At 39.5% G+C, this 25,928-nt stretch overlaps 2 protein-coding genes across 6 annotated transcripts in view; both read left to right on the top strand.

Annotated features, from left to right (window-relative positions):
• The window catches only part of Parp9 (poly(ADP-ribose) polymerase family member 9), a 32,562-nt gene extending 29,512 nt beyond the window's left edge, over nucleotides 1-3,050 (top strand). For all 5 annotated transcript variants that reach the window (XM_042667508.1, XM_042667473.1, XM_042667482.1 and 2 more), the window contains one exon: nucleotides 2,250-3,050. In XM_042667508.1, the coding sequence (XP_042523442.1) occupies nucleotides 2,250-2,623 (374 nt within the window). In that variant the 3' untranslated portion in view covers nucleotides 2,624-3,050. The remainder of the gene's footprint in view (nucleotides 1-2,249) is intronic.
• A 3,376-nt stretch (nucleotides 3,051-6,426) lies between these two features.
• Kpna1 (karyopherin subunit alpha 1) overlaps nucleotides 6,427-25,928 on the top strand; it is a 54,030-nt gene continuing 34,528 nt past the window's right edge. Inside the window, exons 1-2 of the mRNA XM_042668961.1 lie at nucleotides 6,427-6,617; nucleotides 16,896-17,029. Of these exons, the coding sequence (XP_042524895.1) occupies nucleotides 16,901-17,029 (129 nt within the window). The 5' untranslated portion in view covers nucleotides 6,427-6,617; nucleotides 16,896-16,900. The remainder of the gene's footprint in view (nucleotides 6,618-16,895; nucleotides 17,030-25,928) is intronic.

The following is a 25,928-nucleotide window of genomic DNA, read 5'->3' as shown; positions in this document are numbered from 1 at the left end:
CTACTGAGCCACATCCCCAGCTTTTTTGTGCTCTTTAGTTTTGAGGTAGAGTCTCACTTCTTCCCAGATATACATCTGGACTACAGTCTGCCTGTTTTAGGCTTTCTTTAGTAACTGGGATGACACGCATGTGTCACCACTCCTAGCTTCTTCTGTTGAGACATTTTCAAGAACTTTTCTGTCCAAGGTAACCTGGAGCTGTGATCCTCCTGATCTTGATCTCCCACATAGTTAGATGACAGGCACATGTTGCCATGCCCAGCTTTGGATCAAGGAACTTGTCTTTTTTGCTTGTCTGGCCTCAAACCATGATCCTCTGGCGATCAGCCTCCCAAATAGGATTGTAAGGCAACAGTACCTGTCAAGAAGGAAAATCTTGGGCTGGGAATGTGACTTAGTGGTAGAGTGCTTACCTAGCATGCATGAAGTGCTGTGTTCCATTCCTCAGTACCACATAAACAGTAAAAGCTGGAAGTGGTTCTGTGGCTGAAGTGGTAAAGTGCTAGCATAGAGCAAAAGAAGGTTGAGGACAGTGCCCAGGCCCTGAGTTCAAGTCCCAGGACTGGCAAAAAAAAAGGAAAATCTTTTTCCCTCAAAATATTACTTTGTAATGTGTTATATTTTATTACTTTGTATTGTATTATATTTTATTTGTTTGGGGGAAGGGAGTTCTATTTGTGAAGTTTAAAGAACAAGGATGATATCATGGTGATTTTTGAATTTGTATAGCTGCACTATTCAATATTATAACTGCTAGCCACATGTCTACTGAACATGGGAAATGTGGCTAATATGAATTGAGATATACTGTACATAGGAAATGTGTACAGGATTTCAAAGACAGATTACAAAATGTGGGTACTAGAAAATAGCTCATGCTTGTAATTCTAGCTTCTCAGGAGGCTGACATCTGAGAAATGTGGTTCTAATCCAGCATGAGCAGGAAAACCTGGGAGACTTACCTCCAATTAACCATCAAAAAAGCCAGAAGTGGTGCTGTGGCTCGAGTGGTAGAACACTAACCTTGAGCAAAAAAGGCTCAAGGACAGAGCCCAGGCTCTGAGTTCAAGCCCCAGGACTGGCACATATATGCATATACATACAAATTACATTTGTAACTTATATTTTATTCAGTGCAGCTTTACAACCTAAACCAATATTTGGTTAAGTGACAAAAAGTTCCAGGAGAAGGAAGGAAAGAGAAAGGAAGGATAAGAATATATGTTTAAAGAAGTTTAATTTTTACCCATCTGAGGTTTATTTTTTCAGTGCTGGGGACTAAACCCGGGATTTGTACGTGAACTCTCTCCCCCAAGTGACTTTGAAATGGGCATTGAACAGGATTGCCTTGAGGTCCAGAATTTGATTCTTAGCCCAGAGTGTTGGGATTATAGGCATGCACTGCCATGTAGGCTCATTCTTGAGTATCTTAATACTCCAGAAAAGACAGTACAGATAACACACAGTATGCCAGAATGAAGAATATTCATTTCTTCTAGTTGGACTTGGACATCTCCTCCTTAGTATCATAGTCTCTCAAATGCCTGATGGGTGGAATGCCTCGTAAGCATGAACCTAGATGAGAAACGTGTGGAGAATTCTTGGTGCTATATTGGGCTATGCCAGAGTGAAAGCTGATGTCCATTACCTGACCCACAGTACAGAATACCATTGCATTCTCAAACATTTAGATAAGACTATTTATGGGTTATAGAACCTATAAATGTTCTAAGAAAAACAGATATTTCCTTCTACTATGCAACTGCTTGATTAATCTTCTTGTTCTTCTCTCTCTCTCTCTCTCCCACCTCCCTCTCTTGCATCTGATAACCAGGGCTTGAATTCAGGGCCTCTCATTTCTTGGGCTTGCTTGCTCAAGTTGGTACTCTACCATTCTTGCCCTGCTTGGTCTATGTTAAATTGAATCATAATTTACTTGAATTTCAGATTTTTCATCTTTTAAATGGAAGTACAGATTAATTGAATCTGATCAGTGTAAAAATGCTTTGAAAGTTAGAGACTTCCCCATAAACTTGAATGATGCATTCAAATGAAAACTATTATTATACTAATGATATAAGTGCTGACTCATCCTAAGGGAACAACTTGGGGGGGTTGGCTATAGGATCAGCAGTCTTGAGACCAGGAGGATATGATTATTTGAAAGACTAGTGAGAGATACACAGGATACCCAGATTGGCAATATCTTTTGCCTGATCAGAAGAATCTTTTGTTTCTTCTCTTTTCAGACCCACGATATGGAGCTGGCATATACTTCACCACAAATCTCAAAAGCCTAGCTGATAAAGTCAAGACTTCTAACACCGACAAGTTCATCTATGTGTTTGAGGCTGAGGTCCTCAAAGGCTCCTCCTGCCCAGGTCATCGGTCAAATATTGTCCCCCCACCATTGTCTCGTGAAGCTGTAGATTGCTATGACAGTGTTGTTGACAGTGAGTCCATGCCTGAAACCGTTGTTATTTTTAATGGTATGCAAGCTATACCCAAATATTTGTGGATTTGCACTCAGGATCATGCAGGGCCACAGGGTTACTCATCAGAATCAGTATCCTCTTCAGGGCAGGATTGGAAAAAATTTTCAAATGGCAGCTCTGTTGATTAATCTCCACATCATTTTAACAACTGGTATGATCTTGCTTTGGGGGAACCAACCAAGTGGTCATTATTAATGACTCAAAGAGTAGCTTACATATGTTAAATGGATTATCTGTTTGGATTGGCTGGGCTGTTGCAAGGACGCATCCTGCATGAATTTCTGCTTTCATCTTGGAGTTGGGATGGAAAAATACCAACTGATACACTTCTATGATTGTTCCTTCTCCTTGCACAATGTTCTTTCATATTTCTTTTTGCTACAGTCAACAGGAAGTATTACATGTAAAGAAGAGATTATTCCCAAGTAAAATCTAAATCTTTATTTGCTATACATGATAGTATGACATTATTTGGACAGGAAAATAGCTTAAGATTTTCCAGAGAATCATATGACATGCCTTGGATCCCAAAATAAATAAACTTTGTTGGAGTGACCTTTGTCTGAATAATTATTTGTAAAATGAAATAATCTGAATTTGAAGGACACGAAAAGACTGATATTCAGTTTAGATTCAGTCATATCAAGCAATGCTGCCCAAACACCATGTGTCCTAAGTAATAATTAACCAAGCATTTATTGATCACCAGAAGTGTGTTAGTCACTTTCTGGGTTCTAAGGATATGATACTAGATAAGACAAATAGCTTCACAAATCTTTTAGCCTAAATAATCAGAAAGGTAGGTACAGACAACTTAAATTACAAATTGCTTGAAAAAAATTAAGAAGGAGGAGAAGGATAAATTAATCAATGATTGGAAGAAGCCCTTCAAAAGAAAACAAATTCAATCTGAGACCATTAGGAATGTGGCAAATGAGGGAGAGAGTAGGAGGAGTGTTTTAGGAAAAGAAACTAGCTTTTATAAAGGGTGAATCCACTGTGACTGGGCCTCAAATTGACTCGAAGGTCTGTTTGTAATGTGAAGACCAGCTAATCTTTCTTCCAAATCCAGACTCAGCTCCACTTCTAAAGTCTTCTAATCTTACATCTTCACCCTCTGGCACAGGGTATATCTTCCTTCTCCTCAGTGTCATTTCTTAACTTGCTTTTCAGCAATGAGGATTAAATGCAGGGCCTTATGCTTCCTAGTCAATTATTCTACTAGTTGAGGTATGATTCTATTATAAAATGACCAGTCTACAGGGCATACAGAATAGATCTGTCTAGAACCATCATTATTCAATACTAAGCTCCCTGTTCAGAACCAAGAACTCCTCATTTCCTACTGGAACAGCTGAATCTATTTCCAGGGTCTAATTGTATCTGTTTCTTGAGTATCCCTTCTTGCTCTCTTGGTTCAGTTTTCTTTTTCTTTTTTTTTTTGGTCGGTCGTGGGGCTTGAACTCTGGGCCTGGGCGCTGTCCCTCAGCTCTTCAGCTCAAGGCGAGCGCCCTACCACTTGAGCTACAGTGCCACTTCCGGTTTTCTGGTGGTTTATTGGAGATAGGAGTCTCACGGTCTCTCCTGCCCGGGCTGGCTTTGAACCACGATCCTCAGATCTCAGCCTTTGGTTCAGTTTTCTGACAGTGTTAAGTGTACAGGTCTTTGGGATAGGAATCCACCTGTAGTCACTGGCTTTCCAATAAAGACTCCTGATTTGACCTCAAAAAAAAAAAAAAAAAAAAAAAAAAACAACTCAGCCTCCCAAGTAGCTAGGATTAACCCAACTACTCTATTATTTTTGTCATTACATAAAAGAAAAATGGCTCCCAACAAAGCAGAACAGAAAATAAATAAAAATGATCTATAATATCATGGGACAGAAATAAGTCATTATTTTAATTAATATAGGTTACCTAGTTAATTGGTTGTATTTGCATATACAGAATAGTACAGCCTCTAAGATTTAAACATGTAATAATTAAAATAACTTGCTGCACTAAAGGATAGGAACATTTTTAAAGTATTGCTATTTTTCATGTTTTTATTACTTGCTTAACTGGTGCCTAACTCATTATTATTAGTTGCTGATACTATTACTAGTATTATTGCTATTTGTTTAAGTAATAGAAAGTATGTAACAGAGAAACCTGGAATGCATGATTCCAGGTCAATGCCTATTTTTTTTATGTTCAAGAAATATATGAATATATTTTGATTTATATCATTTTTATTTATTTGCATACCTTCTTATTGACAATTCTTTTTAAAGCAGGCATTTCCAAATATTAGCAAGAATGTGTCAAAAAGGGAATCTTACACAGTGTGGAGTATAAATTGGTGCATTTTGGAAACTAGTCCAGCAATATCTAGTGCATTCATTTTCTATTGCCTTGTAACAAACCTAATGGCCTAACAACCACTTATCTCACTGTTCCTCTGAGCCAGGAGTACAGACACAGCTTAGCTTGTTTCTCTGCTCAGGCTCTAATAAGGTTCAGGAAAGTATAAGGTCAGACTGTCATGTCTGGAGGCTTGGCTGAGGATTAATCTTATTCTAACCTCTCACAGGCTATTGACAGAATTCATTTGCATGTAGTTGTGTGCTTGAGGGCCCTGGACTCTTACTGATAGCTAAAGGCTACACTCAGGTCCTAGAGGCTATCAGTGGTTACCTGTCACGTAACTATCTCCAGTCAGCTGACAACATGATGACTTGTTTATTCAAGTGCAGCAGGCAAGTGTGTAGCTCTAGTATAAGAAGACCATGAAATGAATGAATGCAATGAAATGTCATCATGGGAGGTCTCTGCTTCTTTGGTCATATTCTATTGGGTTGAAGTGAGAGGACCCATCTACATTCAGGGAGTGGAGATATACATAGAAACACCAAGGGGCAGAGATCATGGGAGGGGCTGGTATCTTAAAATTGTGCCTACCTCATCTGATGATTATAATGCTGTAAGTTGGATGTGGTGAAGCATATCAGTAATCCAGTTAATTAGAAAGTGGAGGAGGAGGATAGTGAGTTCAAGGCCAGCCAGCTTGAGCATAGTTATTGAAATCCTATTTTAAAAATATGAGGGGCATGGCTCAATTGGCAGAGTGCTTGCCTATCATGTGTGAGGCCTTGGATTCAATCTCCAATACTACAAAAATGTAATCAACATATTGTCATTTAGAAGTTTTCTTGTCTATAGTATAGATGCATAAGAATGTTAGTAATAGCACTACTTGTAGTGGCAAAAAAATTATTCTATAGCTTTTAAATTTCTCAAAATAACAAAATATACAGTTAGGGAGCTATTCTTATAAAATGCTGCTCTTCAAGGCTGGCCTTAAACTCCTGATCCACCTGCCTCAGCTTCCCTAATTGCTGGAATTTATAGTGTACCAGCACACCTGGCTCAAGAATTAATTTCTTTTTGATACTACTTACAAATTATCAGGCAGAGGGGATGGGTGTGAACTAAAAAGAGAATAGCAAGAAGCTTCCAGCAAGCGAGCTGCACGTGATCTCTTTGGCCGTGAGACACTGACTTAATACTTCCATTATATTCTTCCTCCTTCAACCATGCCATCGTTCCTTAAAAAAAAAAAAAAATCAGGTGCCTACTATGTGAGAGGCTGTATCTGGAAAAGTAGGGGGAGAGCTGTGCATTCTATAATAGCTTAGTAAAGGAGGTTCGTTGACATTACTCCCTTCCACTCTCCCCCCCCCTTCCCCCCCCCCCCCCCGCTCATTCCCGCTATGGCTATGGGCGGACCCCAATCTCCCGGTCAGTGAGATCCTATCCCTGGACTCAAGATTCCGAGACTCTGGGCGATCGGACGCCTAACAACCAGAAAACTACATCTCCCGGCAGGCTCTGCGGTGGGCGTCGCAGGGGCGTACGCAGGCGCGTAGGCCGGCCCCCTGCACGCAGGCGCATTGCGCACGCCGGCTGAGCTGGGTCTCGCTGCTCGGTGCGCGGCGGCGGCGGAAGGCGAGGCCTGGTCCGGTGCGCACCGCTGAGGCCGGGATCGGCTTGTTTAGGTGGTGGGTGAAAGAGGCGCGGCGGAGGGGCGAGAGAGCCAGCGTTTCACTCTAGCAGTGGCACCAGGGTCGGTTGCCTCGAGCCGGTGAGTGCGGCCGCGGCCCCTCCCCCTCCCGCCGATGGATCCGGGGTGTCCACGGCGGGATCCGGGAGAGGCCCCGGGGCGACGGGGTGAAGGGAGGGGGGACGGTGGGGCGCCGGCGGGAGCTCGAGCTCGGCTCCCTGGGCCCGGACGCTCGCGGTGCGTCCGTGCGTCACCGGTCCGGGGGTGCCTTTAACGGCCGCGCGGCCGGCGGAGGGGAGGATGGGGGCGGGGAGCGCCGGAGTGTGCGCCGCCATCGGGATCCGCCGGTCGAGGCGGGGCGGGTGGAAGGAAACGACGCCGAGGACGGCGGGGCGCGGAGGCTGCGGGGCGGCGATGAGGCCGCGCGGAGCCTGCGCCGGGGCCGTGGCGCGCGCGCTGGAGGGTGGGCGGGCGGCGCGAGGGCTGCGAGGGAGGCCGGGCAGAGCCGGGGAGGCGAGTCGGAAATCCCAGCACTCCCCCTCCTCCCCCCGGAAGGGACGGGCGGGGCGGGGCGGCGGGGGGGGGGGGGATGACCGGAGCCGGTGTGGGGTGTGGTGGGGTCGGTCGGCTGCAGTTCACCGACGTCGTGACCCCACGGGCCCGCCGCGGCCGGCCGGGGTGTGGTGATGATGGGAATGACAGAACTCGGTGTGCGTGGAGCCTGGGCGAGCGCGGACGCGGGGGGAACCGCTAAGAACTACCGCGGAGTTCAGCCTGAGGGATGACTCGCGCGAGTCCGGAGGGCGTCCCGAGAGCCGGTGCTAGGCCCCAGTGGACAGGCTTCTGTTTGGGTGTTTTGTTTCTGTTGTTGTTGTTGTTTTTTGGTCCTACTTTTTCAATGAAAAGTTCCAAAATAATGGATGTTTACAACTCTCAGAATAAACAGGAAATAATCTTTCCGAGATGCCCTGTTACCTACTGTCACCAACATCGTTTTTTTTCTCCTTACAACAGTTTCTCCCCAAAAAAAAAAAAAAAAAAAGCCACCGGTAGCAGATAAATAGGCAATTTTTTTTCATTTTCCTATCTATGGAATATTTTTCATTGTTTTTGTTGCAGTATTGGGGCTTGAGCTCAAGGGCCTGGGCACTGTCCCTTAGCCTTTTCTCTTCAAGGTTTGCTCTATTACTTGAGCCGCTTCACTTGGGGCTCTCGGGTGGTTAATTGGGAGAAGAGTCTAATGACTTTACTGGCTTAGAACCATGATCTTCAGAAGCTGTGGTACAAATGTGAGAGCTATTGGCTCCGAGCTGCCTTAGGTTCTTTCTTAACTGTTTTTGAGAGTCTCTCTGTGGGTCCAGATGAATCCTCCTGCATCTGCCTTCTCAGTTGCTGAGATTTTAAATTTCCATATTCGGTTTAAGTTGTTCTTGCATTTGTAATTTTCTGAAATATAATTCACAAGTTATTTCTCCTTCCACTTAAAAGATTGATGATATTTAAGCTTTTCCAAGAACAGTGAGAATGAGCTCTACTGTGTTTTTCTATTTTTGCTGAAATTGTTGGAATACTGTGTTTATTTGATTTTATATATGGGTGGATGAGGATTTCCTTCAGCTTTCCAGCTTTGACACAAAACCACAGGTCCTTGAGATCCACTGATGAAAAGTATTTCAAGGCGTCTCACAAAAGGAAAGTCTCAGCAGGTGAAGTTTCAGCAAAGATTTGTTTTTATTATAAGTTAAAATTGGGAGATATGGAAAATATGGAAGCCTTTCCTGTTCTCAAAAATGGAAGCCCCTATGTGTAATTTCTATACTAGGGGAATACAGCTTTTCTAGCAACTAACTATTCCACGAATGTTTTGCATAGATAAGATGGTAAGCCCCACCTAAAACATAGGGAACATTTAGTACTATTTAGTACTTTTTTTTTTTGCCAGATATGCCTTTCATGATTTCTACCTTTACACATCCATTTATAGCTACCAAAGTTTTGCCGTTTCAAACGATAGATTTAGACAGTCTCCTGTACTTTGAAGAAAGAGAGAAAGAGAGACTATATTTCCTGATCTTCTAATTTTAAAAGTGAGGTATGGTGATAGAAAAGCTTTTTCAGTTTACTTTTCTGGTTTTAACTTATGACTCTGGCCTTTTTGATATTTTGTTGAAGATGAAATGATTTTCTGTCTTCTCACCTGTCATGCTTCAGTTTTAAGATAGAAAGCATGAGAAAATAATGAACACTTAGGGAGCTTCTTTCCAGATAATGTGCTAAAAGCATGTGTTTTAAACACTCAATACTTAAAGTACATACTCACTTTCCCTAATTTTCAGATGTATGGACTGTCATTCTTTTTTGTTGTTGTTGTTGTTCATTCTTGTTGTTGTTGTTGTTGTCAGTTGTGGGGTCTGGGCACTGTCCCTCAGCTCTTCAGCTCAAGGCTAGCACTCTACCACTTGAGCCACAGTGCCACTTCCTTTCTCTGAGTGGTTTATTGGAGATAAGAGTCTCCTGGCCTTTCCTGCCCTGGCTGGCTTTGAACCATGATCCTCAGATCTCAGTCTCCAGAGTAGCTAGTATTACAGGTGTGAGCCACTGACGCCCTGCTGTCATTTTTTGTTGTTGTTGTTGGTACTATGATTAAAATTTTTTCTCCATCCCCAACACTGAAAAGAAAAAGAAAAAGAAAATGCTGGGCCATGGTGACTCAGCCTCACACTAAGGAGGTTGAGATCTGAGGATTAGGGTTCCAGGCCAGTCCAGGCAGCTACATCTGTGAGACTTTTATCTCCAATTAACCATCAAAAAGCTGGAAGTGGAGTTGTGGCTCTAGTGGTAGAGTGCTATCCTTGAGCAAAAAGCTCAAGGACAGAACCCAAGTTCTGAGTTCAAGCCCCTGGACTGGAACAGAACAAAAACAACAAGAAAAAAGAAAACTAGTCCAGCCAACAGAGGCTCATACCTGTAATCCTAGCTACTCAGGAGGCTAAGATCTGAGGATTGCTGTTAAAAGCCAGACCCAGCAGGAAAGTCTTAAGTCTTTTTATCCAGTTATCCAGCAGAAAAGCTGGGTATCCAGCTTTGGCTCAAGTGGTAGACCACTAGCCTTTAGCAAAAAAGCTCAAGGTGAGTATCCTGGACCTAAGTTCAAGCCCCAGGACTGGCACTAAATAAATAAGAAAACTAAAAATGAACCAAAAAAAAAATCTGCTTGTTGGTTTTGTCTTTGGTTTTTTGAGAATTTCTGACTATGCAGCCTAGGCTGGCCTTGAACTTAAAATCTGCCACTGGCTTGTGTTACTCTACCTGGCCCTGGTTGTGTTTATTTACTTAATCCATTCACTCATCCAGTACTTGGAGAGTGATTGTAACTGGTGTATCCTTATTCTCATTTCCTGATAGAATTTATAGCATAATGGGAAAGACTAACAGTTAATACAAATGTTAACCAAATGACATTTTAACAGTCATTGTAATTTAACAGAAATGCAAAAAGGGACGTGACTACATATCAAGACAAGTTCAAATGAAAGCATAAGTTTTGAGGGTCTTATATTCATTGGGAAACAAAAAGCTCATGCTTGTAATACTAGCTTTTCAAAAGCTGAGGTAGGAGGATTCAGAGTGCCAGGCCAACCTGGGATACACATAATGGTCAGTCTTAGAAAAGCAAACAAAAACAATTAAAAATAAAATCTTCTCTACTCCACAATAAAAAAAAACCCTAAATAGGGTTAAGGATGTTGCTCAGTGGTAAGATTCTTGAGTGTCCAAAGTCCTGGGTTCCATTCCTAGAATCATTTTTTTTTTTTAAACTAGAATAAATTACGTGACAGAGTACCTGTAGTGTACTTTAGGATTAACTTTTTTCTTTTGATTTTGCTTTCTTCTGTATAAACTATGAAACCTGCCGACCACTGAGTAATGAGATCAGTAAGATTGCAAACTGAACAGACAAGGATTCATGAGCTTAATTTAAAAAAAAAAATCGGGGGCTGGGAAGGTGGCTCAGTGGTAGAGTGTTTGCCTTGCATGCATGAGGCCCTGGGTTCAATTCCAGATAAGCAGAAAAAGCTGGAAGTGGTGCTGTTGCTCAAGTGGTAGAGCGCTAGCCTTGAGCTGACGAGCTGAGGGACAGCACCCAGGCCCAGAGTTCAGGCCCCACGACGGAGGGGGGTGGTGTTAGATTTTTCAGATCCAAGATGCCAGTTCTTCATTTCTTCTTCCTCTGGAAAACATGGAGGTGATATTGTCTATAACAAGAGATAGCATACAAAATGGACATGTATGTTAAAGGTTCAGAGTATTCTCCCAGACCATTTTGTTTTTTTTTTATTCTATTTAAGTAGTTATACAAAGGGATTTCAGTTGTTTGTCAGTCTATGACATCACACCTTTTATCATTCTCCCTGTCTCCCAACTCCACTCATATTATGACTGCATTTGCCTATACTTTGTCTCTTCATTGATCCCCAGTACATGTTCTACCTTCTGGTATGCCTTCTGTTAACCTCTCTTAGTTCTTTAAAGGGGTTACAATAATGCACTGTGGTTATTTTTCCATGCATATAGCTAACTTTAGTAAATATGTTTGTGTATATATGCATGTGACCCTATATATGTTCACATATATATATATATATTTGTAATTTAGCTCTAACTTCCATGTATAAGGGAAAACATACATCCTATGTGTCCTTAGTCTCTGAGCCGGACTTGACATAATTTTTTAAGGTACATTTATTTCCCTGCAAATGCCATAATATACTTCCTGATGGTTGAGAAAAATTCCATTATATATGTATATATATGTAGATAAATATTCATTCTTCCTGATGGATGAGTAAAATTCTATTATATATGTGTGTGTATATATACACATATATATGTGGATGTATTTCACACTCATATTTCTTGATTGGAGGGCATCTGGGCTGTTTCTATAACTTGGCTTCAATGAATAGTGCAAGTATCTTTATCCTGACTTGCAAGGTGTTTTCTAAGGTGCACTGATTTAATTATTTATATGCCTTAATATTCATTTAGAATTACTACATATAAAGTGGCCATGAAAAAATTGTATTATTTATTTGCCATGTAAAACTTTCTAATTTGTTTGTTGGTCCCTATGAAATACAGGCTTAAAGCCAGGCATTGGTATCTTATGCCTGTAATACTAATTACTAGGCTGAGATCCAGAGATAGAGATTTGAAATTAGCCCAGTCAGAAAAGTCCATGAGACTTCATCTCCAAAATAACTATCAAAAGGCTGAGCTGGAAGCTGGCTCATGTAGTAGAGCACCCATAGAGCAAGCCAAGCAAAGTCCTAAATTAAAACCTTACATTGTGCTCCGCCCCCCAAGACAGACTAGAGTCAAATTTTTTTTTCTAAAAAAAAAAAAAATTAACAAATGACTTCATTAAATTGCTTTTTTTTTTGGTCGGTTGTGGGGCTTGAACTTCAGGCTTGGGCGCTATCCCTGCACTCTTTAGCTCAAGGCGAGCTCTCTACTGCTTGAGCCACAGCGCCACTTCCGGTTTTCAAGTGATTTATTGGAGATGAGAGTCTCACGGACTTTCCTGCCTGGGCTGGCTTTGAACTGAGATCCTCAGATCTCAGCCTCTTGAGTAGCTAAGATTACAGGCGTGAGCCACCAGCACCCGGCTTAAATTGCTTTTTTAAAACTGTCTTTTTTTAAATTTTAACTTTAGGTGACTTATAATGTGCTGTGTGTTTAAGTTTTGTAATTTTTCTTAAGCTCAACTGTATTATGAATTGCTTTGTATTAATTTGGAATCGCTGCAGGTTTCTGGAGTAAAATATTTTTGTTGTTTTTCTGTTGGTCTTGATTATTTTGATCTTTTATGTTTTTCTTGTACATTTGAGAATAAGGTAATATTTTACTTTTGATCGCCATGGTTTTAGCACAGGGTTATTGAGTTAATAAAAGCCTTAGTAATTTATGATGTCTGTGCTTTTAAATCTGTCAGATTGTGTTTAGAAGTATCTATATATAAATATTGTACATAAAATGAATTAAGACTTTTAATTGGCTATGCAAGTAAAGATGAGTAATCTAGTGATAAAGAACTCTAGGGCTTTTTGATTTTGTGTTAAATGTCTTTGTACTTTGTTAGGATTAGGAATTTAGATATAATAATGGAAGAAAATATTGGGAATAGTAAATAAGTTAATTAGCTGCCAATTAGGGTATTAGAAAACTTTTGAGGTTGTGCACTGAAAGAGCAGGGATTAGGACTGATGGGATGTAGTTTGTTTTTCTTTTTAAAAATGTTAACACTATAAAATAGACCTCAGGGGAAAAATGGTTCTGATCTAATGTTGTAGACTAATTGAGACCATTCTTGAAAGCAGGCACTAATCCAGAATGTGGATAAAAGAGATAATCTCCTTCATATAACAAGAATAATGCTGTCCTTCATATACAAAGATAAGTCTGCTTACTCATCATGATTGATTTTCCAGCACTAATGGGGATATGTGCTGAGTTGTCCATGTATCTCTATGCTCTGACCAGCAAAGCGGCTTGAGATCAGAATGGGGGTTTGTAGCTGGGGAACAAACTCACAGAAAGTAATAGAATCTACAAATGTGTAAAGGCTAAGTGAGTTGGTTTCCCTTAATTATCTTTGCAAAACCACTCTGTGGAGGAGAGTATATGTGTACAGCATGATGAGGTAAGTTGCCTTACACTTCACTGACTGGTAGAGGTGGGATTCAAACATAGGCTATCTGTAATGTATTGAACTGCAATCATTAAAGCTTGATTTTATTCAGTTTTGTATCAGAACGGGTTAGATATTAGGTAGGTTTTGTTGTGTAGCTTTGGTGGCGCTGGAAGTGAACTTAGAGCCAGCCTCATGATTGCTTGCAGCACTCTACAGCTGAACCTCCAGCTCCATTTGGACTAGAATTTTGCTTCCTGTCTGGGCATGCACTTGGATGGCAGTTGAGAATTTATTAGAAAAGAAAAATGGTAGAAAGAGCATGCAGCATAGACATGTCATGGGGAAAACAGCACTTCAGCACATCTCAGCCATCTTTAGGGTTAAAGAGCTTGGTTTTGGATTAAATTTGGAGAATTGGAGTACTTGAAGATGATAGCTTTCTGATTGGTGGGTCTTCTTTTTGTTTCATGGAGCCAAAAAGGTTCAATGACCTCTGCATTTTCATTCTTTTGTAGCCCCCCTTCCTCTATTTTCCTGTTTTGTTTTTTTTTAATTTATTGACAGATTTTTGGCTTATGAGCTTATGCCATATACAAGTTGCATGGGCAATTCCCTGATTGCCTGCTTTTCTACTACTATCAAAATTCTGTATGTACATCTGACACATTTTACTTTTTATTTCCTAATAATTGCCTTTCTTCCATCACAAATACCTGGTTGGTTATACATCTCTTCCAGAAGTCATAAAATTGAAAATATACTAAAAAAATCTTTTACCATGATAAATATAGTACCCTTTCTCCCTGAAAGAGAAGAAACTGTATCTTGTTAGCTATGGATACTGGTGTAGAGGTGGTTAAGAAAAAAATTAGCCAATAGAATTTAAAAAGGAGGGAAGTGGCGGGGGGGGGGGGGGGAGCTGGGAGAAAGTAAAGGAAGGAGTGACATTGTACCCCCTACCCCCAAAAATGAAATGTACTTATTACCTGATTTAAGAACTGGTAGCCTCTTTTCAAAACACTTTAATAATAACAATGAGATTATTTAAATAGAAGAATGTAAAAAGTGTGCAACACCATGTTTTCCCCAATCAGGATCATTTTTGAGGAATCTGTCAGTATAACTTGGTGTATTTAGTAATTCAAAGAAGAAAAACAATTATTTCAATAACTACCAGATAAAATTTGATATGCATTTCAGATTTTATCTTACTATTATATGTGAGGGATCTAATCTAGAGCTTCATATACCCTAGACAAGTGCTGTACCCCTGAGCTGCATCCCCAACTCTTCCACATTTTAGAAACAGTCAGCCAAGTCTCAGTGTGTAGTACTTAGAGGTAGCAGTATTCCATACACTTACCTACAGTGAGTACAGATCCTTGGCAGAGTAGACGGACGTTATAGAAGTTGACAAGCTGATTGTAAAATTGGTGTGGAATTGCAAGGAATTCACAAAAGGTAAATCAATCTTGTAAAAGAACGTAAATATTTAAATATTTCTTCATTCTAAAACTTTTTACAAGGCAGTGATGACCAAGACATTGTGGAATTGTAAACCAAATCACACCTACTTGCACACACACAGCTGCTTATTGAATACCATTTTGGCAGGTAATAAAGATCAGAAATTTAATAATCATAACATAATTTATTTCTTACAGTTCTGGAGGCTTGAAAGTCAAAGACCAAGGTACTAGCAGATTTATATTTGTTGAGAACTTGCACCTAATTTCATAGACGCTGGCATTTCTTCTTTGAGATAAGGGCAGACTGGTCAAACTCAAGCTGGTGTTGAACATTAGTCTTCCTGCCTCAGCCTTCTCAATGTTGACACTACAGGTGTGAGGCATCACACATGACTGATGTTCTTTTTTTAAAATCACACCAGACCCACCTTCAACATCATCCTACTAGGAATTAGGATTTCACATACAAATTTGGGACAGATGGGAACATTCAGTTTATAGCAAATACCAAGACCATTGAAAGGAGAAATAATAGTTTTTTTTTTTTTTTTTAACCAGATAATGTTAGTAAACTGCCCAGCTACATGAAAAAAAAAAATGAAGCTTGGCTCTTATACCATGTACAAAAAGTTAATTCAGAATGAATCTCAGATATAAATGTATGAGGTAAACTAAAATAAAACTCCTGTAAGGAAACAAGATTACTAATTCTTAGATCTGACACCAAAAGCATGAATAAGAGAAAGACCAGTCTGGGCTCTGGTGGCCCATGTCTGTCACCCTTGATACTAAGGATTGAGAGTCAAAGGAACTGGTAGTTTAAAGCCCGCTTGGGCAGAAAGGTTTTAGAGACTTCCATCTCCAAAATATCCAACAAAAAAAACAGGGCTAGAAGTATAATTCAAGTCATAGAGGACTAGCCAAACAAGCCAATTAAGCACAAGGCCTGGTATTGCCCCCAAAAGGAAAAAGTAGATTAGTTTAGACTTCATCAAAATTAAAAACTTTTATGCTCCAAAGAATACCATCAAGAATGTGAATTGGGGGTAGTGTTTCAGGTGGTCAAGCAGCTATCTAGCCAGTATGGAGACCTTGAGGTCAAATCTCAGTACCTACAGAAAAAAGGGGGGGGGGTGGAAAGGTAAAGGATTGGGGGACATTTTTGTTAGGCATGTAGTTGAAATGTTTTATCTAAAATGTTAAACTATTATGACTCAGTAAAAAGACAACCTAGTTATCCAATTTAAAAATAGGTAAAGGATTTGCATAGCTTTTAATGGGCAATATATAGCAAATAATTGCCTAAAAAGACGGTTTACTTTATTCATCTGGGGGTTACAAATCAAAACCATAAGAAGATATTTTATCCCCACTAGTATGGCTTGGTTAAAAAAAGTCAATAATAGCCAAGTGTTGGTGATGTAGAGAAAGTATAGCCTTCATATGCTACTGGTAGGAAGGAATACAAAATGATAAAGCCATTTTGGAAAAATAGTTGAGTAGTTCCTCAAGTGAGGAAATGGGGTTGTCATGACTTTTAATTTGACCCATACATAAATACATACATGCTTACACATCTGTATATATGTAATGTCTATAGGTGTATGTGGAAGCATTGTTCATAATAGCCAAAGGTAAAAGTAGTTTAAATACCTGTTAGTTGAAAGGATAAATGTAATTGGGTATATGCACACAATGGAATATTTAGCCCTAAAAAGAAGGAAATACTGATACATGCTACAGTGTAAATGTACCTTGTGTATGTTAGTCCACATGAAGAAGCAGCTAGTCACAAAAGATTGTGTATTACATGATTTTGTCCATATGAAATGAAATGTCCGGAGTAAGAATAATAGCTAACCAATACAGGATTTCTGGTTCTTGTTTATTTTTTGGCAGTCCTGGGTTTGAACTCCTGGGGCTTTGTGCTTACTAGGCAGGGACGCTTCCATTTAAACTATACTTCCAGCCCCAAGATTTCTTTTTGAGGTGATGAAAATACTGTAAAACTAATTGTGGTAAGGGTTGCACATATGTGTGGGTCCTAAAATGATTGTATTGTACCTTTTAATAGCAGTAAAAAAGGAACTTTTTGATGTCCCTATTGAATGAGTCTGGGCCTGTATATGTGATTAAGGCTGAGCAGCTACAAAATAGAACTCTTTAAGTAAGCTCATGTGTTCTCTGTTCTTATAGAAATCATGACCACCCCAGGAAAAGAGAACTTTCGCCTAAAAAGTTACAAGAACAAATCTCTGAATCCTGATGAGATGCGCAGGAGGAGGGAGGAAGAAGGACTGCAGTTACGCAAGCAGAAAAGAGAAGAACAAGTAAGTCCTTGATGTGTTTACTCATTCCATTTTAAAGTGGGAGACATCCTCTTTATATTTTAGCAATATTTAATCAATGTTTGTCTCTTTCATCAAATAAACACTTTTTTTAGAATAGGGAAGAGGTATTGAAAAATAGAAGAATAGAGAAATCTCAGGTGGGAACCAATGGGGTGGGGGAGGATCAGTGAAGGGGTGTTACATAGGATTGAAGTACTTTATATTCATGTGAAAGTAGAATAATAAAGCCAGTTAAGAAATGATTTTAAAAAGGAGAAAGGGGGGGGGGCTGGGACGGTGGCTCAGTGGTAGAGTGCTTGCCTTGCATGCATGAGGCCCTGGGTTCAATTCTTTACCACCACATAAGCAAAAAGAAAAAAGCCAGAAGAGGCACTGTGGTTCAAGTGGGAGAGCATTAGCCTTGAGCTGAAGAGCTAAGGGACAGGGCCCAGGCTCAGAGTTCAGGCCCCACGACCAGATGCCCCCGCCCCCCCCAAAAAAAGAATATGCTGTGGGCCTTTACATATAGTCACTTATTCAACAACCTGAAATGGAGTTGTTTCATGTCAGTAAATAAAAAGGAGAAAGGATCAGAAACAGCAATAGAGGGGATAAACTTGGTCAGAGTACATTGTATCAGTGTATGAAATATAGCACAATAAAATTTCCTTGAAAATGCTGTATCATTCATTGTAAAAAGGATTGCATGTATGTGTGAATACAGTAACAGTTACTGAATTGTATACCAATAAGAAAAAATAGGAAATCTCTGGTTCTTGTTTTCTTTTTTCTCTTCTTTTTTGGTTCTTCTTGGGGATTGCATTCATCAGCTTTGTACTTGCTAAGCAGATGCTCTACCATGAGTCATGCCTCCAGCCCACATTCCTATTTTCTTAATATAACCACTGTTTAATATTTTGACCTGTTTTTAGTGTATTTCATTTTTCTAATATTTCAACTTCTTAAAGATTTTTGTGTATGTTAATTAATGAATTTTCAAATAACCCAACAATGCATTCATTAATTTTCATTATAAACTTAATTTGAAAAGTTGCAAACATAAAAAATGGAAGGATAGTGAACCTCATAATCTTTGAATCTAGTAATTGTCTCCAGTTTGCTGTACTTCATATTTATTTTTACATGTATTTAGTAAGTTGGTATAAAAAAGTTTTATTCATAAGGACATTTAGGTGTTGATTTCTTTTAAAATTATTATTTTTTTTTTAGTTAAAATTATTTTTAACCTGAGAATATAGGAGCACATGGGATTTCACTTCACTTTATGGTTCTTTGAAAATACTTAGGACAACTGGGTGCTGGTGGCTCATGCCTGTAATTCTAGCTACTCAGGAGGCAGAGGTCTGAGAAATCACAGTTCAAAGCCAGCCTGGGTAGGAAATCTGGGAGACTTTTACCTCTTAATTAACTATCATAAAAAGCCAGGAATGGATCTGTGGCTCAAAGCGGTACATACATAAATGGTCTTGGTATTTGCCATAAAGTGAATGTTCCCATCTGTCCCTAATTTGAATGTGAAATCCTAATTCCTAGTGTGATGATGCTGGTGGATCTAATATGATTAAAGTAATGATCACAGAACCTTCATGAATAGCCTTAAGCACAAAAGGTAAGAGACAGCACCCACGCCCTGAGTTCAAGCCTTAGCACCTGCACAGAAAAAAAAAAAAGCTTAGGACAAAGAAATTTAAAGACATAAACCTTTGGTGACTTTTTATTTATTTTTGTATGAAGAGACTTTAGTTTGTAAGAATCATTTGTCTCTGGCCACACACGTCCATAAAAACTTCATAGAGTTAAAGGCAAATGAAGTAGCTATAACTCTATACCTGAGAAATAAGGTAATCTTTCATAAACATTTTGCAGTTACAGTAAAATAGTTTCAACAAATACTCTTGAGAAGCCCTTACTGGCTAATTCAGTTAAATTAAGTCCTAGAGTACATTATAACTTCAGTATTTGTTGTTAGCATTGTAGATGCTTGAATCAAGCACTTAATTAGTATCATCACTGGAAAAGGTAGTTTGTAAATACAATAGACTTTGAGTTTCTTTAGATGAACTTAAGTATTATTACTGTCTTTTATGTCTGGAATAAATTTCCTTTTTATTTTTGAATCAAGCAACATTTTTCTATACTTATATTCACTTAGGTAAAAGTAAATACATGTATATGTAGGTGAATGCACCTGTATATGCGAATGTAACTGCTAGCCTAGGGATCATAGTTGGCACAAAGAACTAATTTTTTCATTTAAAAAATTTCATCTTACATCATAGGAAGAACTTATAAAACGAATCAGGCTTCCCAATAGCACAGCCATACTTACTTCATGTCTAATATTTAAAATAGTGAACATCAGGAAAATGCAAATTCATTTAGCTACTGTTTATCTTTCTACAGCTGCTTTGTCATCTATCTGGAGAAGTCAACAGGTTTATGTCAACCAACTAATAAGATGTTGCATTTGTAGAAAGTATGGCAGTTGATGCGGTCAAATACACAGACAATTAGTGTCATCATTTTAGCAGAATATTTTGTTATCTAGCCAGCACTATATAAAAGAACCTCTGTCCTGTTTGACAGTGACAGTCAGTTTGCATTTAATGTTAAAATATAGTCTGAATTACATAGATTCTTGCTGACTCAGTGTGAGTGATATAGTATGTCTAATAAAATTGTGGAAACCAAAGTGATGAAGAATAGAGGCTTGTTTGGGATTGCTAGTTATAAGAAATATCATCTGGAATAACAAGTTGATAAACTTTTGAATAGGCAGCATTTCTCAACTTGGCTGGTAAGTTTAGGCAATTATTTTCTATAAATTATATATATATTATATGTAGTCCACTAGTTAAGATTGTTTATCAGGCATTTTTTCAAAAACCTGGGCTTATCTGAATATATATATATATATATGTGTGTATATATATATACAGTATGTCTATGTACATATATATGTACACATATAGATACACATACATATATAATATACATGGTTGAGAAAGTTAAAGTAAGGCTAAAATACCCAAAAATAAACAGTTTCCTGGCTTTATTTACAGGTCATCTACTTTCTCAGTTCTGTAACTGTTCAATGTGGCTTATACTGCTATGTTTCTAAGTAATATTATTTATTATATGTAAATTGAAAATAATCTGATGATGTTCTATTGTAATGAAGATGTAAGTATTCTTTGTATCCGTCCGTCCTTCTATCCTTCCTCATAGTACAATTATATTTCAGTATGGTTGCATTTTCCGTTGCTGAGCTGAGCTGAAATAATGTGGCAATATTACTTATGTTTTTCCTGGAGTTCTTTTTTTTTTTTGCTAGCTCTTTAATTTTTTTTCTAATTTTCTACTTATTCAACTATTATATAATTCATTCACTGTCACTGGAGATCTCCCCTTTTTTTTTCTGTCTTGTTCCAATTAGCATTGCTTATCGGAGGGCTCAATTGTGGAGCTACTGTGCTAAGTACTTTTGTGGGAAATTTCTGTCTTTCTTGTAGTGATGCTTCACTTTCTGGTTCTGTTTTCCCTCTTTTACTTTTTTTTTTCCCTCCTTCCCTCCCTCCCCCCCCTCCCTCCCTTCCAGTTCCAGAATAGTGTACTGGTTAGTAATTATGAAGCATGGGTAATAATAGTTAACGGTTAAGTGTTTGATATATCAGGCACTGTGTGGATAAGAATTTTATGACTAACATACTCATTCTCTGAGCCAGACTCTTAATGGTGAACCAAAAATGAAACAAAAAATTCATTGAATGAAATTGAAGTGTCTTTAAATATATGATCCTTGGCAAAATAAAGTATAATATGTGCATGAAAACATTGAAAAGGAAAAAATATAAGTTTGTTAATTGCTGGAGTTGGATGCCTGGCTCAGGCAGTAGAGCATCAGCAGTCACTGAAAGCCTCAGACACAGTTTGAGTCCAGTCTCAGATAAATAAATAATTTCATTGCATTCTTCATGCTTTAGCTGAAGTCCAGCAACTTCAGTGATTGCAACAATTCATTGAAAATAACATTGGAAGGAACCTTTGGGCATCATCTAGGTCAATTAACATTCAAATTGTATTCTGAAGGTTTGGCGTTTTAGGTATGTCTCATGCTTCTTCTATTTCTCTGCAAAAAAACAAACAAAACCTGTTGAACTATATGTCCAATATGGTAGCCTCTGATATATAACATTCATATGTGGCTAGTTCAAATTGAAATGTGTCCTTATAAAATTTACATTGAATTACTACAAAGAAAAACATGTGAAGTAATCTTTTTTTTTTTTTCTCTTGACTTTGAAATAGAACTCTGTGCTTGTTGGGTTAAATAAGGTATATTTCTACATATTGCCTTTTTTTTTTTAAGATCTCACTTTTTGCCTAGCCTGGATTATAATCCTCCTATTTAGGCCTTCCTTCCGTTTATGCACGTGACACCACATCCAGTTTTTTCTGTTGAGACACTATTTTACAAACTTATCCCTGGCTGGCCCTCAAACTACTGTCTTCCCAATTGTAGCCTCCCAAGTAGCTAGGATTATAATAATAAACCATCATACCAGCTTTGTTTTTCTTTTTAAAATGTGACTACTAGAATTTTTGAAAATTTAGTTTGTGACGTTTCTGTTGGACAATGAGTATATAAATCATGTACTAGAAAACAGTTTTGAGTTTGAATGATTTTCCAAAGACTAGTTAGATTAGTGAACCAAAACTCCCATTATATGTGGAGGTACACTTTCCACAGTATTGTCTATATTTTTAGGATCATCTGATGAAAATTACTTGCTAAACAACACTTACACACTGTTTTTCAGGGCAGAATAGAAATAGACTGTAGTTTAAAATGGAGGCTTAAAACTTTTTGACTCCTTAAAACTACTAAATATTAAATGATACTGATAACAACTATTGGAAATTGATGGTACATGTCTAATTCTGTGTGATTGCAGTTGTACTTATAGACTTACTTATTGATGAAAGATTTTCCTATCCAGCATGTTAGAAAATTTTCACTTTAACAGTTACATTAACTTGCATTTTTACCCCTTCTTGGGTACTTAGTACTCTCTGCAGAATTCTTCCCTCCTGGGTATAGGACTAGACCCTCATGGAATGAGGATAGTCTTCTCATATACCAAATTGTGGCTATAGAGTATTCTTTTTTTTTTTTTTTTTTGCCTTTTAATGTTTATAGTTTCTGTATTATGCACCCTCTCTTCAATTTCTGACATTAGTAATTTGTGTCCTCTGACTTTTTTTTTCTTAATTTGCTTGCCTAGAGGTTTGTAGATTTTATTGATGTTTGCAAGAGCCAGCTCTTTTGGTTTTGTAGGTTTTACTCTGTTGAGTTCCTCTTCTCAGTATCTTTGATACTCCTCATTTTTATGCTTTCCTTAATTTATTTTGGATTTAATTTGTTATTTTGGTTTCCTTATTTGAAATCTTTTCTATTTTCTAATACATTATAGCATTCAATGCTGCAAGTTTCTCTATAAACATTACTTTGCTTTATCCCACACATTTTAATGAAGTGTTTTATTTTTTTCTTCATAATTTCTTCATTGATCTATGTGTTATTATAAATGTTTAGTCAGAGGGACCCAAGATGGTGCCAAAACAATAGGGAATCACCCTAGTTCTCTCCAACCAAATAGAGAGTGGAGAATCCCAACATACAATTAGCCCCCCCCCCCCCCCCCCAAGAGATCAACAACAATGAGAAGCTGAACAAGAGAACCACAGGAATCAAAGGAGAAAAGAGAAAAAAGAGCTCATAAACTGCATACACAAAGAGGGAGGTCCACGAAGGCCTCTCCTGCACCCACCACTAGAGCGGGGCTTGGAAAGCGGCAGAAGATGCTCGCCACTAAAGGATCACAGTGGACTGCAGAACTCAGAGGCAGGAAACTCCCACAATGCGTGACCTGGACAGTGCAGACAGTCTGAGACCAGAGGCATGGCACTGAGACACCAAGAAGCGGAGAACTCCCACAGCACTGCTAGAAACCAACAACTAGTCCCAGGATCAGTGAGTACCCTGCTGGGGACCTCCCCTATGGGAGACCAATGCCAGTCACCCACAGAGCTTGAACTGGACCCCTCACTCCTCCTCCCAAGAAGAAACACTGCACCTTAAGGGGAAAATGAGGACAGAGCCATCCCCCATGCTCCACCTACTAATGTTCAGTGGGAGGTTATAGGGACCCATACTTGATGGGTGCTAGTACTTAGTCTGCCCACAGTTCTGGCTACCTGGATTGCGTGGCTGGCTACAGGGCAGCAGCTGGTGGAGGGCTCTCCTGCTGGAGAACTGAGGTGCCTGCAGGCCTGTAGCGGCTAGTAGTTGGAGGAACGTTCTTCCCCCTCTACAGAACCTGCAAGTTGGGGAGCCGAAGTGCACACAGTCTAGCAGCAGCCAGTGCCAGAAGTCCATTCCCCTCTCCCTTCAGCCGGGACACCGAGGTATGCCTGCCGTGGCCAGCGGCCGAAGAACCATCCCTGGCCCTGGCAAAATCTGCCAAGCCTGGGATCCTAGGTATGCGCCACACTTGGCAGCACCCAGTAGCTAAGAGGACTGGTCCTCCCCCCATACATCTGCCAAGCCAGTTCACCTGCATTCCAACTCCTGTAAGGAAACAGGATACATGGCAATGCAGGCAGCACACTCCCATTGGGAGGCACTGTCCCCTGAAGGGAGCCACTAAAATCTCTGCCTTGTCTAGAAATGCGCTTTGTGTGAATGCACTGAGAGTGGGTGGAGCATGCACTTGTGCATGAGACAAGGTAGCCTAAGCAGCGAACCAAGCACCAACCACTGTAGAGGAGAGAACCTGAGGCCAAGGTTCACCCCCACCCAACCAAAAACATCCCCAGTGTACTGGTTGGAAGCCATCCCTCATGAAACCAATGACTATAGGAAGCCTGAACTCAACTGGCTCATTCTTGGCTGCAGACTGGGCAAATTCCTTTCAGCCTGCTGGCACCTGAGCACACTCATGGCCAGGGCAAACCAACCCAGAACCAGGCGAAGGCCGCCACCTATCAGCCAAAAAACAGTCAGAGCTCAGGATTCAACTCTTAATAATCCTTGAACCCCGAAGTGTAAGTCATAGCGAAAAATTACAAGATTGAAGAATAGTTTTAAGACAGTAACCGACCCCAAACCAGCAGCAACCCAGAAAAGAACTCCAGTGCCAGGGAAGAAGAAACAGAGGACAAACGATCAATTATAGAATTGATGGAGGAATTGGCCAAAGAAATAAAAGGAGAGATACAACAGCAATTTCGAGGGGTTGGGAAGTTGGCTCAATGGTGGAGAGTTCTTGCCTCGCATGCACGAGGCTCTGGGTTCGATTCCTCAGCACCACATAAGCAGAAAAAAGCTGGAAGTGATGCTGTGGTTCAAGTGGTAGGGCTCTAGTCTTGAGCTAAAGAGCTGAGGGGCAGTGCCCAGGTCCAGAGTTCAAGTCCCATGACCGACCCCCTCCACTTCCCCAAAAATACAAAGAAATGTCAAAGGAATTTGAAGACCTAAAAAGATGCAGTCAAGAATAGACACAGGATTCAAATGGTTTTTCTTTCTTGCTATTGTTTCTAACATGTTTATAAGAAAGATGATTTTTCTGTTGTTTTGTATGTCCCTCCCGCACAGTATAACCCCTACGTTCACTGTATTTCATGATGGTATAATTTGTGGAGGAGAAGGGAAAAAACAAATCATTTAAATAGGGATACAGGTAGACCCATTGCAACAAGGGGATGTACAAGTTGTTATGTAGAAAAATGAACTTTACAACTTTGGGCAGGGGTGGGAGGGGTGGGAAGGGAAAACAGAGGAGGAGGCAACAATGCTTGGTAAGAAATGTAATTACCTTGCCCATGTAATTGTAACCCCTCTGTACAGTATTTTCACAATAAAAAAATAGACACAGTACATAACCAGATGAAATTAACACTTTGAGAACCGACATAGAAACCATAAATCGTTCAATTTCCACTATGCAAACCACAATGGAAGCCATAGGTAACAGAATAAATGAGATGGAAAATAGAAGACAAAACACAGCAGCTGGAGAAAAACAGTCACAGATTTGTTAAAAACATTCAAAACTTAACAAAAGTCTAAGAACAGGCACACAATGCCAAGAAGTTCAATCTTCGTATAATTGGGATTGATGAAGGAGAGGAATACCAGAGTTGAGGGATGTAACACTTACTCAACCAAGTTATTACCAAAATTTCTCCAATCTTAAAAGAGAAAAATCTCACCTATATAACAGAAGCATACAGAACTCTAGCAAATAGGATCCTAAAAGGAACACTTCTAGACACATCAGTAAAAATACTAGACTTGAGTAGAAAGAGATGAGCTTAAATGCTGCACAAATCAAAGAAGAAGCTATTCTACAATGGAAAGAAAATCAGAATCACTGTGGACCTCTGCACACAGACCCTCAATGCAAGGAGAGCCTGAAACATTGCTATCCGAAAACTGAGAACCAACAATTGCCAACCCAGATTGATATTTCCAGTTAAGCTAGCATTCGCTTTTGATGGACAAACTAAAATTTTTAATAGTAAAGAAAAACTGAAGGGTCAGGTGCCGTTGGCTCATGCCTGTAATCCTAGCTACTCTGGAGGCTGAGATCTGAGGATTGCAGTTCAAAGCCAGCCCGGAAAGTTCGTGAGACTCTTATCTCCAATAAACCACTCGAAAATCAGAAGTGGCACTGTGGCTCAAGGGGTAGCGTGCTAGCCTTGAGCTGAAGAGCGCAGGGACAATGCCCAGGCCCAGAGTTCAAGCCCCACGACCGACCAAAAAATAAAATAAAATAGAATTTTTAATAGTAAAGAAAAACTGAAGGGCCAGGTA

Source organism: Dipodomys spectabilis, unplaced genomic scaffold, assembly GCF_019054845.1.
Source record: "Dipodomys spectabilis isolate Male_0828 unplaced genomic scaffold, ASM1905484v1 ptg000017l, whole genome shotgun sequence".
Taxonomy (NCBI): Eukaryota; Metazoa; Chordata; class Mammalia; order Rodentia; family Heteromyidae; genus Dipodomys; species Dipodomys spectabilis.
This window is presented reverse-complemented; position numbering and strand designations above follow the sequence as displayed.